The sequence below is a fragment of the Grammomys surdaster genome, unplaced genomic scaffold (genome assembly GCF_004785775.1).
Source record: "Grammomys surdaster isolate TR1022 unplaced genomic scaffold, NIH_TR_1.0 64, whole genome shotgun sequence".
NCBI lineage: Eukaryota > Metazoa > Chordata > Mammalia > Rodentia > Muridae > Grammomys > Grammomys surdaster.
Genome location: NW_021604566.1, coordinates 9,043,478 through 9,057,829, shown reverse-complemented (window position 1 = coordinate 9,057,829; position 14,352 = coordinate 9,043,478). Strand labels below are relative to the sequence as shown.

General features: G+C 38.6%; 1 protein-coding gene across 1 annotated transcript in view; it reads left to right on the top strand.

Moving 5' to 3' along the window:
• Nucleotides 1-7,311: 7,311 nt before the first annotated feature.
• Nucleotides 7,312-14,352, top strand: part of Crispld1 (cysteine rich secretory protein LCCL domain containing 1) — a 34,213-nt gene continuing 27,172 nt past the window's right edge. The window contains exons 1-2 of the mRNA XM_028769528.1: nt 7,312-7,420; nt 8,249-8,568. Of these exons, the coding sequence (XP_028625361.1) occupies nt 8,311-8,568 (258 nt within the window). The 5' untranslated portion in view covers nt 7,312-7,420; nt 8,249-8,310. The remainder of the gene's footprint in view (nt 7,421-8,248; nt 8,569-14,352) is intronic.

Below are 14,352 nucleotides of genomic sequence, written 5' to 3'. Positions count from 1 at the left end.
TAGCGGGTTCAAGTTGCTATGTCTCCTCAATGTTAGTGTGGAATCAATACTCTGTCACTTCTGCCAACATTCAACTGGACAATAAAAATCACAAGGTCAAGCCCAAAGCCAATGCAAGAGAAAGATTTGTGGACAGAACTCAATCAATCACTACACGAGGGATGTTTAGTTTAATATAGATACTCAAAGAAAGAAAGATGGAAATTTTCCATAGAATTCTTTTTATCGAAATTATAGCAAATACATATTAAATTTAATTGTACTTATTATGAGTATAGATTGCTATGTATGTATTTTAAGTAAAATAGATTATATTTGGGGGCTAGAGAGATGGATCAGTTATTATGTTCACTACACAAGGATGAAGACCTGAGTTTAGATCCCTGATACAAAGTCAAGTATTGTGACATATGCCTACAATTGCAAATTGAAGCACTAGAGAAGATAAGATGGGTGGATCCTTGGAGGGTCTAGCTGCCCTGAAAGTCTAGCAGAACTGATGAGTTCCAGACTTAGTAAAAAAAACAAATAAAAACAAAGCAACATCAAAAACTCTGTTGCAAGATATATGGTGACCTGGGCTGGTGGGATGTCTTGGTGATTAAGAGTACATATTACTCTCACAGGCCTGAATTCTATTTCCAACAGTAATGCCCAGAGTTTCATAACCACCTGGTCCTCAAACTCCAGGGATGTCCAAGATCCTTGGTCTCTGTAAATATGTGGACTCATGTGTACATACTTCCCCACTCCCTACACACTCTCACACAAACAAATGATTTAAAAATAGCTAAAATAAGGCTGGAGAGATGGCTCAGCAGTTAAGAGCACTGACTTCTCTTCCAAAGGTCCTGAGTTCAATTCCCAGCAACCACATGGTGGCTCACAACCATCTGGAATGTGGTCAGATGTCCTCTTCTGATGTGTCTGAAGACAGCTATAGTGTACAAAAATAAATAAATAGATAGATAGATAGATAGATAGATAGATAGATAGATAATAGCTTAAAAAATAAGGTAAGTGTCAAGTGAGGATGATATCTGACATCAACTGCCAGTGTCTATATACAAATGCACATATATGTGCATGGATGTGCAAATACGCTGACATACAAATGTACAAGATATATTTCAAAGATTCTCAAATCTGGATCCCCCATTGTAATTAAATCTTACAAGTCTCTTTAAGTCTAAAAGAAATTATAGTTGTACTTGCCTTTTATTAATCATTTTAGGCTATATGCAGGTTTTAGAATGAATATAGGTAGAATATGTTTAGACAACCATGAAGAGTTTTTGGAAGAGTTAGGATTTGAGGAGAAAGGAAAGAAGAGAGTTAAGAGATAATTGTAGTTGTTGAGATATATTATAGTTTGGGAAAGAATTTGCACAAATGGTGCAAAGAAAGAAATGTTTAGAAGCAGGAAGATACCAAAATTGGTACTGAAAGTAAGATCATTAAAGAAAGCAGATGCAGAAACAGGCATCTCCTGTCGATGATGCATTTTTAAAATAATGATATTATGGATGTTTCAGATATGTTTGCAAAAGCTGGTTAATTAAGCAAACAATTCAATATTTTCTATTTGCCCATATATTTGGCTTATTGCTTATAAAATCATTGTTTACCTAATATTTTATTTTATACTAATTCTCCCCACTCTCTCTGTATGTATTTTCCCTTCTCCCTCTTCTACTTGCTATCTTCATCCTTCTCCACACTTCTCTCTTAGTGTTTGTGTATTATGTATTCATTCAGTGTATTTGTACTTATGTGCATGCATGCTGACGGCTGATGTCATCTGTCTTGTTCATTAGTTCTTCACCTTAGTTTTTGAGACAGGGTCTCTCACTAAACTTGGAGCTCACTGAATTAACCAAGCTGTATGGAAAATGAGTTCCAAGGACCCACCTGCCCTTCCTTGCCTATCTAATTCTTGTGCTACCAGTACAGCTTTTACAAGAGCTCTGATCCAAACACACTTCCTTGTGCTCACAGGCTAAATGCGTTATTGACATATCCATTTCCCCAGTAATCATTTTTAGGTAGAAAGCATTAATAAGATCTATACTAATCTTTGGGATTATTTTCAGGAAAATAGTTGGAGGCTATATATTACAAATAAAAAGATTGTTTAAAATCTTCCCTATTTTCAGTGTTTTCTGTACAATTTGTCTAATTACAATCAAGTTTTCTTAATACCTCCTCTGATACGGATTGAGAAACATTTAATCCTAAAGTACTAAATACACACACACACACAAACACACACACTCGCACATGTGCATTCTTAATTGTAGAGTGCATCTATATGTCAGATACTAGAGGTTTTTCACTTTAATTAAGCATGATTCTATAAAATTGTCATTTAAAGTAGAATATGGGATTTAGTTGACTATTCCTTTACAGGCTAGCTTATGACAGCTGAGGACGCTTTCATGTCTTTTAGGCTGGAATGAAAAACTTGCTTCAGCCATTAATTCTACAGATGAAAGAGTGGAGACTTTTGCTGTAACAATGCTCCTCTCTCAGCGGTTCTTCCCAGTAAATTTGGAAGACTTCTACCCCAAACACTCTGTGGAGCACATCTGCAGGTCTAGATAAGGGGTGGCTACCCCTGAATGTGCCCTACAACTTCTTTCATTTGAAAATACGTTTGGATTTCTCTATGTTGTGCTTTAAGGAAGTAAGAATATACTGCTCAGACCAGAGGGATGGTTTTATGTCAGTGAATGTATCTTTTAATCTTGGACATGCTCTAGATTAAAAGTCTGCTGATGCTGTAATATAGATTATATGGTGATAGGTAGAAACATAATCCACTAATTGAGATAATATTCATAACACAAATATAGCTCTCTGAAATATGTGACATTTCTACTGTTATAAAACATTTTCTACAGGTCATATATGGAAAAGAATAAATGGCTTAGACGTGCAGTGCATCTATTTACTTAAGAGAGAGTTTATACCCATAAATTTTGATTTAAATGAATGTCTTAGGACAGTATTTCTTAACTAGAAAATACTGAAAATCTATTAATGTTATTTTGTTTGGAGCTACTTCCTATAGTTGCTAATGTCCTGTTCAGTTTTTACTTTTAAAATAAATGCCCCTCCCTCCATAGCATGACTGTCTCCCACATACTTACTTTAGTCATAAATGTTTTGCCCCCAAGGAAATATCTTAGGTGACAATCATCTCAAGCATGATGAGCTTTGTTTATTTTGTAGATTCCAATTTGTCTGCTATGCACATCCTGGAGCACACATACTCTTAGGTTCAAATGTGTTTACACAGTTGGACCTTGGTTAATGGTATTGTATTTAGAGGTTGTACAGCCTTTGGGACATGAGGCCTAGCTGACATATGGAGGCCACTAGAGTTGTGCCTTAAGGGTCATTGCTTGACTTTCCTTCTAGCCATAACTCTCTGCTTCCTGAACAAGCTCTCTACTTCTGGCTCCCGTCTCTGGCCAGCCATTTTCTGCTTAATCTGTTCTTCAGCTATACCTTTAGTAATGAAAGACTATATCTACTCTATACTGTAAACGTAAATAAACCCTTTTTCCTTCGTGCTTCTGTATAGAATTTTGTTAAGACAATAGGAAAAATCAACTAACATATTTTCTCAAGATCATGTTTTGCATTGCCAAAAAGTCTCACTCATCTGTGCGTACAGTGTAAGAGATAAAAAATGCATATACACAACTTACTCTATAAGGAATTTTACCATTGTTGTGGAGTAGGGCAAGTATACAAGTAGCTTTCACTTGAGAAATTGGAAGAGGACAGGGAAGTCACAGAAGGGATGGCTGAACCATGTAAACCTGTGGCAGGGGATAGTTTGAGTTAGATAGTCAGATTGAATGTTACAAATTTTTTAGGCAGATTAGGCAGACAAAGAAGCACAAGGAAATTACTGGATGCTTTATAAATGCATAGAGAGTGGTCCAGCTGTGAGCAAAGATAACTTAAAGAAGAACTCCTGAAGGTAGTGAATGAGGAGCACCCTGCTTGCAAAGTAACAACAAAGGGTCTAATTCAAATGTAAAAACAGGCTAATTCTTTTCCTATACCCCAAGACACACTAAAAAATGTATCAGCTAATAACAGGAATGTTGCTCTGAGCAGTTACAGTTTCTGCTAACCCAACTGAAGCATCATAATAAAGCTGGCCTCAACGATGGGATTTATTTCTGTATCTTAGTTTTGAAATTTGAACTTTATGCTGACAAATTCAAGAGAGTGACTCTAAATGAAGTGCCTTCTTCACAGGAGAGCACAAATCCAACTCATATGGGACAAAAACATGTTTGGAAAATGGCTAGCAGTACAATTAAAACATAACAGCAGTGTTTTCTTCATGACTTTGGGGTAGACAAGCATTTCTCCTACAGGGTCCAGGGCTGGTGAAATGGCTCCGGGATTAAGAACAAGTGCTGCTGTTGGAGAGAAACTGGGTTTGGCTCTCAACTCTGACTTGGTGGCTCACAACCTCCTGCAACTCCTGCTCCAGAGGACTCCTGGCTTCCTTGGGGACAAGGCATCATATATATTGCCCATATACACAAACATGCAGGTACTTATACCATACATACATCAAAGGTTTCCCTTGGTACCAGACATTATGTATTGTACACATACACATATATGCAGACATTAACATGTACACAGAAGAGGAAAATAAAAAGTAAATGAATACATCCATACAAAATCTATTTATTAAAGTACTAAACATAAGAAATGTATCGTTACACATCACCAGGAAAAGAGATGTAACAATGTCCTGATAAATTGGACGTGAGTTTACGGCAGTTTGGAGTAACTGGCAGCTCTACAACATGTACTCACTTGGAAATTCATAAGTAGGCTAGCACACATTTTAAATTAATTTCTTAGTCTCCACATACATGGATAATTACAGCATGGGGTATATAACAGTAGCAAAAGAGAATCGTCTTTGCAGAAATATGTGGATTGCTGTGCTTTAGGCTACAAGAAGCTAATACCCAAGCCAAGTCAGTGTGGCTTAAACATGCATTTCTTATGTCACATAACAAGAAAATGGAGTGATTGGTCAGGAGCAGGGAGGGACTGACGCTATTTGTTCTTTTGTTCAACAGGTAAAGAGGTCATTCCTTTAGTTTGTCCCTTGTCTTTGCTCAATAGCACCTATATTTTTCAAATCTCACAACTTAGTACTTAAAGATATAATTTTTTGATCACAAAAGAAAACCTTTGCAACCGCTTTCCTTAACTCCAAATACAGCCCTGTCTTCCTTGAAGCATGAGCAAGTGTTGCTTGAACTGTCTCGTACTACACTAATCACTGCTCCGGGGCTCTATTGTGAACACTTGCTTAGAATGAACAACAGTTGTTTCCTAAGGTTGCTGCTGATGAGCAGGTGGGCACCCCTTGTAAAACCAGAGGCTAGAAACTTGGATGGAATAAAGAGACCCTGTGTTGGTCAAGTACACAACAGTGTCTGCCACAACAGAGTAGAAATGCTACAACCCACCATGGCTTTACAGAAGACTGCTTCACTCATAAACCAAAATGCCATATTGGCATGCATTTTACATGGATAAGATGTTTTCTTCTGCTGACAAATAGACTTTGCAATAATAAATAAAAACACAAACTGTATCAGAAAAGCTTATATAACTGAATTGGAAGTGCAAGATTATTGAAGGTTAATGTTTAATATGATGAATGGTTAGGTCATTCTTATTTTAAAATATGATAATTGTCTTTCCAAATGTCTTATCATCTTTATTTACGTTCCTTTTTAAATATTTCAAATGTATGCAATTACTTTTAACAGGTTGAACTCAATTCTCTCTATGATTTTCGATGACATATAAAGTGTTCAGTGTAGACATGGTCTCCATCTTCAGTAATATCACCTGTCTTTTATCACGAACTTGCCTGTTTCAGATGCAAAAGTCCTGTTTCCTGAATGTCAGGGACAAGAATTATGAATTAATATTACCAAACTACAAATTTGCAGCCATTCTGTGTGCACAATGCTGAAGATAAAACTTGTGAATCTACACCTGAGAAGGTTTGGTGTGGCCCACAACTTCCTCTTTCTGATAGACTTCCTCCCCATTCTTTGCTGTTCCAGACATCAAGGACTCCTGTCACCAGATACAGAGACAGAACTTGGAGATGCTGCAGACTCTCAAAGGAGCAGATGCAAAGACTGGGCAATTAGGTAATCCACTTCAAAACAAAGTATGCTTGTACAAACTGCACCACACTCAAGTAGGGCAGGAAGCACTTTTGGAATTTAAAATTAGTAAATTCCTACTTTAGGATGCAACACAGGTATCTGTCCTGGGACTGAGATTTGAGAGCCTGGCAGTCTATCAATGATATATTGTTTAACGTACTCTTTTTTTTTTTTTTCACAAATGTCAAGTGCCGGTGATCCCTTTTGAGAAGCCAGTGCTGCATGTTTCATGACTAAAAGTACAGGTCTCAACTGTTAGGCAATATTTGCTTCAATTGTCTTCTGAAACTCCTTCTCCATCTAGTCCTCATTAAGATTTAGTAGACAAAGAAAGACTTCTAGAAACTAGAGACCAATGGGGACCCATTAGAGAATGCAAAAAGCATTTCTCTCTTCATTCGACCCCCTAGATCTCCTTTTGTGTGTACAAGACTTGAAGTTCTGAGCGTACGTACTTCCATGCCCACCTACCTCAAGTTCTGGGGCTAGCTCCTCTGCAGCCAGACTGTAAGGAATTTCAGCATCACATCAGAGAGGAACTAGGGGGAGGGTGTCTGATCTGAGAGAGGCAGCAGAAGTTAGGAACATTCTTCCCCCCCACCCCCAGGGTCCAGTCCTTGCCTGTTTCCACTCACAGAGGCACAGAGCCCGCCCACGAAAGCCTCTGGCTTTCTGCGAGTTGACTCCTGGTCGGCCTCTGGCCAGGATTGGGTGGAGGTAGAGGTGGGGAGTGAGCAAGGAGGGCTCTGGCATCACGTGTCTGCACAGGGACCTCAATAAATGCTCTCTAGCTCCGAGGAGCGGCGGAAGTGCCTGGCGCCAGGGTTCTGCACGCTGAGAAGGCACCCTGCTGAAGCAGGAGGTCCCCGAGTTTTCCCTTTGTCCCACCTCATCCTGCAGCTCTGGAATACCGGGGAGCCCACTCTGCGAGCTGCTTTCCGGGGCCACACCGCTAACTTTGGAGTCCGTGCCCTCTGCTCCTCTCGGGCTTGCGAAGAGTCGCGGAGGCAGGGAGGTAGGGGCTCTTGTCCCCAAGGGGTCAGCCAGCTCCTCAATCAGACTCCCGCAGTGGCCGGGTTCTTCCCCATCGTCGCCTCTGTGGGCAGACTCAAGGCTGGGAGCAGCTGCAGAGACAAGTCGACCTGCTAAGCTCTGCTCTCTGGGAACATCACACTGGAGAGGTAAGGGCGATGCACAAGCTGCATCCAGAGTGGTCCAGCTGCCAGATTTTCCTGGTTCCCCGTTTGGAAACATGATCTAGGAAAAACACTGACTTGTAGAGAAAGGTCTGGCCCTGAGAGGGTAAGTGGGTTGCAGGTCAGAAACCCTGGTTTAAGCTTGTCCTAGGGGTGCTTTCCCTGCAGGGTTCAGTGAATTGTGGGCTCCCGTTGTGTGTTAAGGACATGAGCTGAAGTTCTCCAGGAGCGCTCTTGGTAGGGTATAGTTCACATGTTGGGCAAAACCTTTGCCGGAATATGGGAATATGATTGATTTCTCCATCTGCGAATGGGTGAAAAAAAAAAGTTGCCCCAGGGACCTGAGCCATTCATTTTGCAGTGAATCACGGGGCCCTCTCCAGGTACCCAGGAACACAGGCGTGAGTAGTGTATGAATGGCTATGAACCAGAGACGAAATGCTGGGATTTTGTGCCTTAAAAGTGAAATAAAACAAAGCAAAATAAATAAGAACTTTAAAGTTTCTACAGAAAATATAAGCCTCCAGACAAAAATAAAACACTATATAAGTAGTACTCATTGCAGGGTATGTCATTTAAAACCTTGTAATTCAGAGATTATTCTCAAGCTTTGAGCTTCCCCGGCTACTTTTGCCCTTGACCTTTGGCTTAGTGGGTAGCTTGGAAAAATATTTTGTGCCAATGCATTGTAAAAGTTCTTTACGGGAAAATGGAGACGTTAGAGAACGAATGATTTTCAAAATCAGAGTACTTACATGTTGGTGTTTGCTATCATAAAATAATTTCATCTGAATCATGTGACATGTCTTATAGCCAAAAAGAGTGGAAGAGCCTGTCTTGGATATTTTCCGGTGGAAACCCCGAGGCCATTCATTATGATGTGTAAGGCACGGGAGTGGCTCAGAATGACCGCACTGCTATTCGTGGCTAGAGCAGTTCCAGCTATGGTGGTTCCTAATGCCACTTTGTTGGAGAAACTTTTGGAAAAGTACATGGATGAAGACGGTGAATGGTGGACAGCTAAGCAAAGAGGGAAAAGAGCCATCACAGACAATGACATGCAGAGCATCTTGGATCTCCATAATAAACTGAGAAGTCAGGTGTACCCAACAGCTTCTAATATGGAGTATATGGTAAGACATTGTTCACGTGGTGTATATCAAAGAAATGTTTTTGGTGCATAAAACAGCATAGATAAATTCCTTCATGATGCTCTTTAATCTTTTCCCACTCATTTTGCTCTAATTTTAAACATTTTCTTCAAGTATATCCTTATCTGAACACTCTTCTGTTCATGTTTCTGTTGTTAAGAACCCTTGCAATTTCAGTGTAAACGTAAGCACCTTCATATCCACTGTTCCTAAGTATTCTAAACTCTGCTCTGATCAGAAGAAAGGTCACCCTGTTCCTAAATAGCTGCTGTATCAACTTTAAATGTCTCTTTTTACATTTAATTCCTTTGTGTAGTGGGTCACATGCCATGATGAAGGGGTGACAATCAGAGGCCAATTTTCAGCAGTCAGTTCTCTCTTTCAGCATATGAACTTAGGTCATCAAACCTTGATCCTCAGGCTTGGCGTTTATCGGCTGAGCCATCTGACCAGGCCCCATATTGACTTTCAGTCTACTTAGTAGAAAGATTATGCTCAAGGCCCCATAGGACCTTCCTGTAAATAGTGTATCTAAACAACTCAGATTGAGACTTAGTGAAGAGTTCTGAATTATTGGCACACATGTATGTCTGCAAGTAGACTTTTGTTTCTTGCAAATATGAAAATCACTTTGTACTTGTTTTTGTTCAACTTCTTTAGCTGATTTATTGTTTATAAGCTTCAAAGTGTAACTATAACCCTAGCCAAAGAATCACAGTTTAAAGAATCATTTTGTTCTTAATTACTTCATATAAATAAATAGGTTTGGGACACAAAATTAGTTCTTTAAAATTATTTATTTGCATACCTTACATATTTAGACAAGCTCTCAAACTGTATTATATTATTGCCATGAACTCAGAATGCATTGTGCTAGCAAAGCCAGCTAGCCAATACTTCAGTGACAGAAAAGCTTATTTAATGAACACATTCAAAGGCCACCTTAGGCAGGTTGTGTGATGTAGGTAGTTTTAGGGCATTCCCATTGTCCCTTTTCACCCTGTATTTATATTAGTTCTGCTGGTTATTCCTTTAGATAAATCAATAGAAATATGGCAGTTCTAACTTTCCATTACCCTTTACAAAATAGTACATTATTTTAACTTTATTTGAAAATGTTTTATGCTAAAGAAAGGTTGCATTTAAGACACCTCATCAGAAACTGGGATTCTTGTACCCATGTAGCAGGTAGAAAGGTACCATGTAGCAGGTGATCTTGGTCTCATCACTCATTGTCTGTCTGAATGGCCACTTACTAATGTTTCTCTGCTGCATACTTCTTAAGGCTATGGTGAGAAGGTTTGTGATAATTAACTGGAATAGCCTGTGGTTTAATTCTTGAAGATAAATGCTACAAGGTGACAATATATCATGAAGAAATGTGGAATGGATTTTTAGGCTAGCACTATTTATATCTGGTATCTAAAGAGATTGTTCAGTTTTCTAAATTCCATACAGGATATGATAATATTGAATACAAAATAAATATGTTTCTTTTGGAGTGCTTAAGGGGAAAACCTCTCTATGTTCCTTCAGTAGTGAGCCTTCAACAAGAATAAATTATGGATCCTCTCTAAGCTGACCACTCTAAGTTTATTTGATGATGATAGGTCTTAAGTGGCTTCATGTATATGTGTGTGCTTGTGTGTATGTGGTGTATGTGTACGTAAATGTTCATAATGTGTGTGCACATGCTGTGTTTGTAGGTGCACGTGCACATGTAGGTGCATGCATGTGGAGGTCACCAGTTGAAAATAGATGTCTTCCTCTATCACCTGAGACCTTATTTTTGAGACAGGGTATCTCATTCAACTTGGGATTCCCCAAACCAGCCATTGTAGATGGCCAATGAGAACCATATTTTCTCTTGTCTATGCTTCTCCAGTGTTAGCTTTATCAATTTATATCACCTTTCCTGGCTTAGGAGATTATGAAATGGCTAAAGATCTAAACCTATGTCCTAGTGTTTATGTGGTAAGAACTTTGTGGATTGAACCATTTCTCTGGCTTCTTTATTGGATTTTTATTTAAAATAAAGAAGAACTTAGGAGCTCAATCCTACATAAGGGATTGTGATGGTCTCTGTGTCTTATTTAATATTCAAATTATGAAAAATAAGTTTCATGATTCTCATGTCTACTTGTAAAAACAGACTAACAGTAACTTCAGAGTATGTAGAATGTCTAGTCTGGGATGTTTGTTTGATTTTCATTTTGATTCATTGGTTTCTTTCTATCTTTGAAATGTAGATTTAGAAGCCAGCCAGGGTTTATGTTGTGTTGCCCCTAAATATGATTAACATTGGAACTGTGGGCTGGCTTTAACCAGGGTGCAGATCTCTGTGCCCCATTGTAACAGTAAGGGACATTAATTTTAGAATACACACTGAAACGGGTATTTAAAAATAATTATGAGTACTTTTATGACTTTATTACTTTCATAAGAATGGAAGATTGATATTGATCAGTCTTTTAGAATACGGTTAGCTTGATTATTTAAAATGCATTTATTTTAAGGAATAAAGCTCAAATCTCAAAGTTGGCCAAAGAGCCATTTCTGTGTAACTTTCAATGTCCTCTTACAGTCTATATGTCTTTTCAGATTAATTGTTGAAACAGCCAATCTCCATATTTGTAATTAGTACTTACTACAGTCCTTCAACAGCCAAAGCATACACTGACTTATTGATGCCACATCCTCATTCTTACCATTATCATCAATTAATATGCAGAGTTAAATTTTACTATTGAAAGACAGACATTTTCTTGAAGAGCTCATAGTTTGATTAAGGAAAAAGAATAGATATACTTAAAATCTTAACATACATGGGGCAAAAATTCTTTGATCTGAGGGTATTGAAATGTTCCTTCTTGTGGGAACTCTTCCAGACTCCCTGTGAGGTGTGTCCTGTTTCATAAAGATGATCAGCACTATTAAAGGTAAGAGGAGAGGTTGTGGGTAAGAGGTGGAAAAGCAGACAAATGCAGATGTCAGGCACAGTCAGCCTGCTTTGGGAGAATCAGACTAGGTAGGTACAAGCCCAGAGTTGGGAGAGAATCTGGAACCACAGACATGATGATAGAAACTGGAAACCCTAGAGAGAGTTTGGTTTAGGGTTAAGAAATGAGCTTTAGGGCATCAAATGAAGAGACAAGAGATTACCAAGTATGAACACTGGCAGCAGACTCACATCTTGTCTCTGTTGTATATTGGAATGTGAACTCTAATAGTCTGCTAGTCTTCTAGGCCCAGGCTTATTCAGTGGCAAAACTAGTGGAAAAATACAAAGTCCAGAGGTAGCACTGAAGTGATTCTTTTGAACTAATGTATTTTCTTCTAGCCTGCCTTACTGTGGATTTATGACTCTGAAGTATTGTGTGATCGTCTATATCTTTCCTTTTTTCACCATTGAATAATATTTTCTTTGGGTTTTGCTTTATCAATTCAACCAGCCTTCCATGGCTCTGTCTTCGATATTTCCATCTGGCAATGCTCTCTGTACTGTCTTCATGTATTTCCTAGTATGCATGGGGTGGCCTCCATGTAGACTCGTTCTACAATAACTTCAAAAGAAAGCCAAGGGCCTTATAATGTCTGTTCAGTCCTCTCCAAGAAACAGACAAATAGCTGTATTCAAGTCCACACATCTGATTTCCCCATCACGCACATGAATGTGGAACTGCTAAGCTAGTTCTAGCATCCACCTTATGGATGTTGTTGAGCCCCACCTCATCTATTTTGTTTCTCTACTGAAATCTGCATTGGCATCACATCTTCCCTTTTAGCAGACTGCACTAATTCATTCCTGTTTTACAGCCTAGTGCATACGCTTCATGCCTGGTAAAGCTGACCTTTCCCTCAGCTTGTCTGTGTGGGTCACTCAGTTGAACAACTCAGAATTAGAATTAACTCAGGCAAGGAAACAGCTGTAGTGTGCACCATGGACCTCAGCTGTTTATGTTCACACTGACACACTTGCTGTTCTGAATGAAGGACATCTGGAGCTTCTTCATCCATTTGGTTTCTTCCACGTTTACATGTCTGTGTTCCATCTCTTCTATCAGACTCCTGTGTAACCCTCAAACTGAGCTCACATGTCATCCTTCTTCCAAAGAATTTTCTAGTGGGCCCACTCATCACCCCATTCTAAAATACCTTATTGTACCCTATTTATAATACTTAAGTTTCAGTGGGATATATGCATATCTTATCTCTTTTCTAGACTTTGAATTCAATTCTAAAATATATGTGTTAAATGAAGATGTTAGAGAAATAATCAGACAATGTCTGAGACAATTCTGGAGAATAAGCATAAAAGATAAAATAATAAACAGGATAGCTTAATTTCTCAATAGTGTTTTAATTTTTTCTTTAATAGTATTGCTTAGAAACAATAAAGTTATATTTTCAAAAGTATTTATAGCTACAAAACTTAAAATTTATGGGACTTATATTTTTGTAAAAATATCTGCACTTTAAATTTAATGTATTTTTGTCTCTGGAAGTTTTTGCCTATGATGTCAATACTGGAGGAAGAAATAACACAAAAGCCTAGCTTTACTGAAGCTTGTATTCATGGAGTAACTTGCTGGAATTCAGAATACCTTGGGAGGTTCCTTTATATGAAGCAATATCTAGGGCTCAGCAGCAAATGCAAGCTCCCAACTGCCCACCCCCCACCCTTGACTGTCTAGACTCACTATATTGCTCTGTGTGGCTGAGTAAACCTGGGAAGTGGTAGAGAAAATGAAGACAGATTTAATTGGGAGGGACAATATAGTTCCCTTTAGTCAGTATATATAAACAAAAACATTTGAACATTTGAATAGAGGAGAGCCTGATTTTAGGATTGCTCCAAGCATCACTGGTTTAGACTTTAAGTGGTTGAAACTCAACTGTCTACAACAATACAATGGTGTTGTAGTGGTTGTCAAGTTGATAGTGACCAGGAGTGCGTGGCAGTATGAAAGTGGTGGGAGGTGGTGGCCATATAAATATTACTTCCTAATAGTTCATTCATCCTGAAAAATTCAAAGAAGCCTTGTTTTAAGATACATAGAATTGACCTGGCTAGCAGGGTGCCAGGAGACAGAATTCCCTTTCCTCATGAAAGGCCTGTCTATCCAAGTCATGATACAAAATTTTGAAGAGTAGTGGCAGTTTTCACTCTGGATTACATATGAGTGGAAAACATTATGAACCCTACAAACTAGCAAAGACTTTTAGAATGTTGCGAAAATTGTAGAATGCTAATTATATGGCATTTAGTATAATTCCAGGAGATTAAAGGAGGGAGAATCAACACTCTAGGTCTTCCTTTCCCAGGACAGCATAGCTAGTTGTTTCCTACCTGCTCTGACATCCTCTTTCCAAACCAAAATTTGTCTCATATTTTGTTTATAAGGAAATTTCTTCTATAAGGAACTGTAACATGATATGCAGAACGGGATAGGGACCAGTTTCTTCCCAGATCATCATTACTGGGATATCATGGGTGGATCATTTAAGCTCATTTTTGAAGTAGTATTGTTATGCTTTGCATGTGGCAAGTGGCTATGTGTTCTCGCAAAACTGTTGTTTTAGGGGAAACTAGAGCTCAGTGCTGGACATTGTGTAGATATTCACATGAATTTATTAACTGTGGTTAGACAATCAGCAGTAGGATTCATGGTATCCAGTCTATAGCATAAAGTTATGGTTCATGAGCATTCAGACAGTAAACTCCAGAGGACAGCAAAGATCCTCATAAACAGAAACATTTAAGAC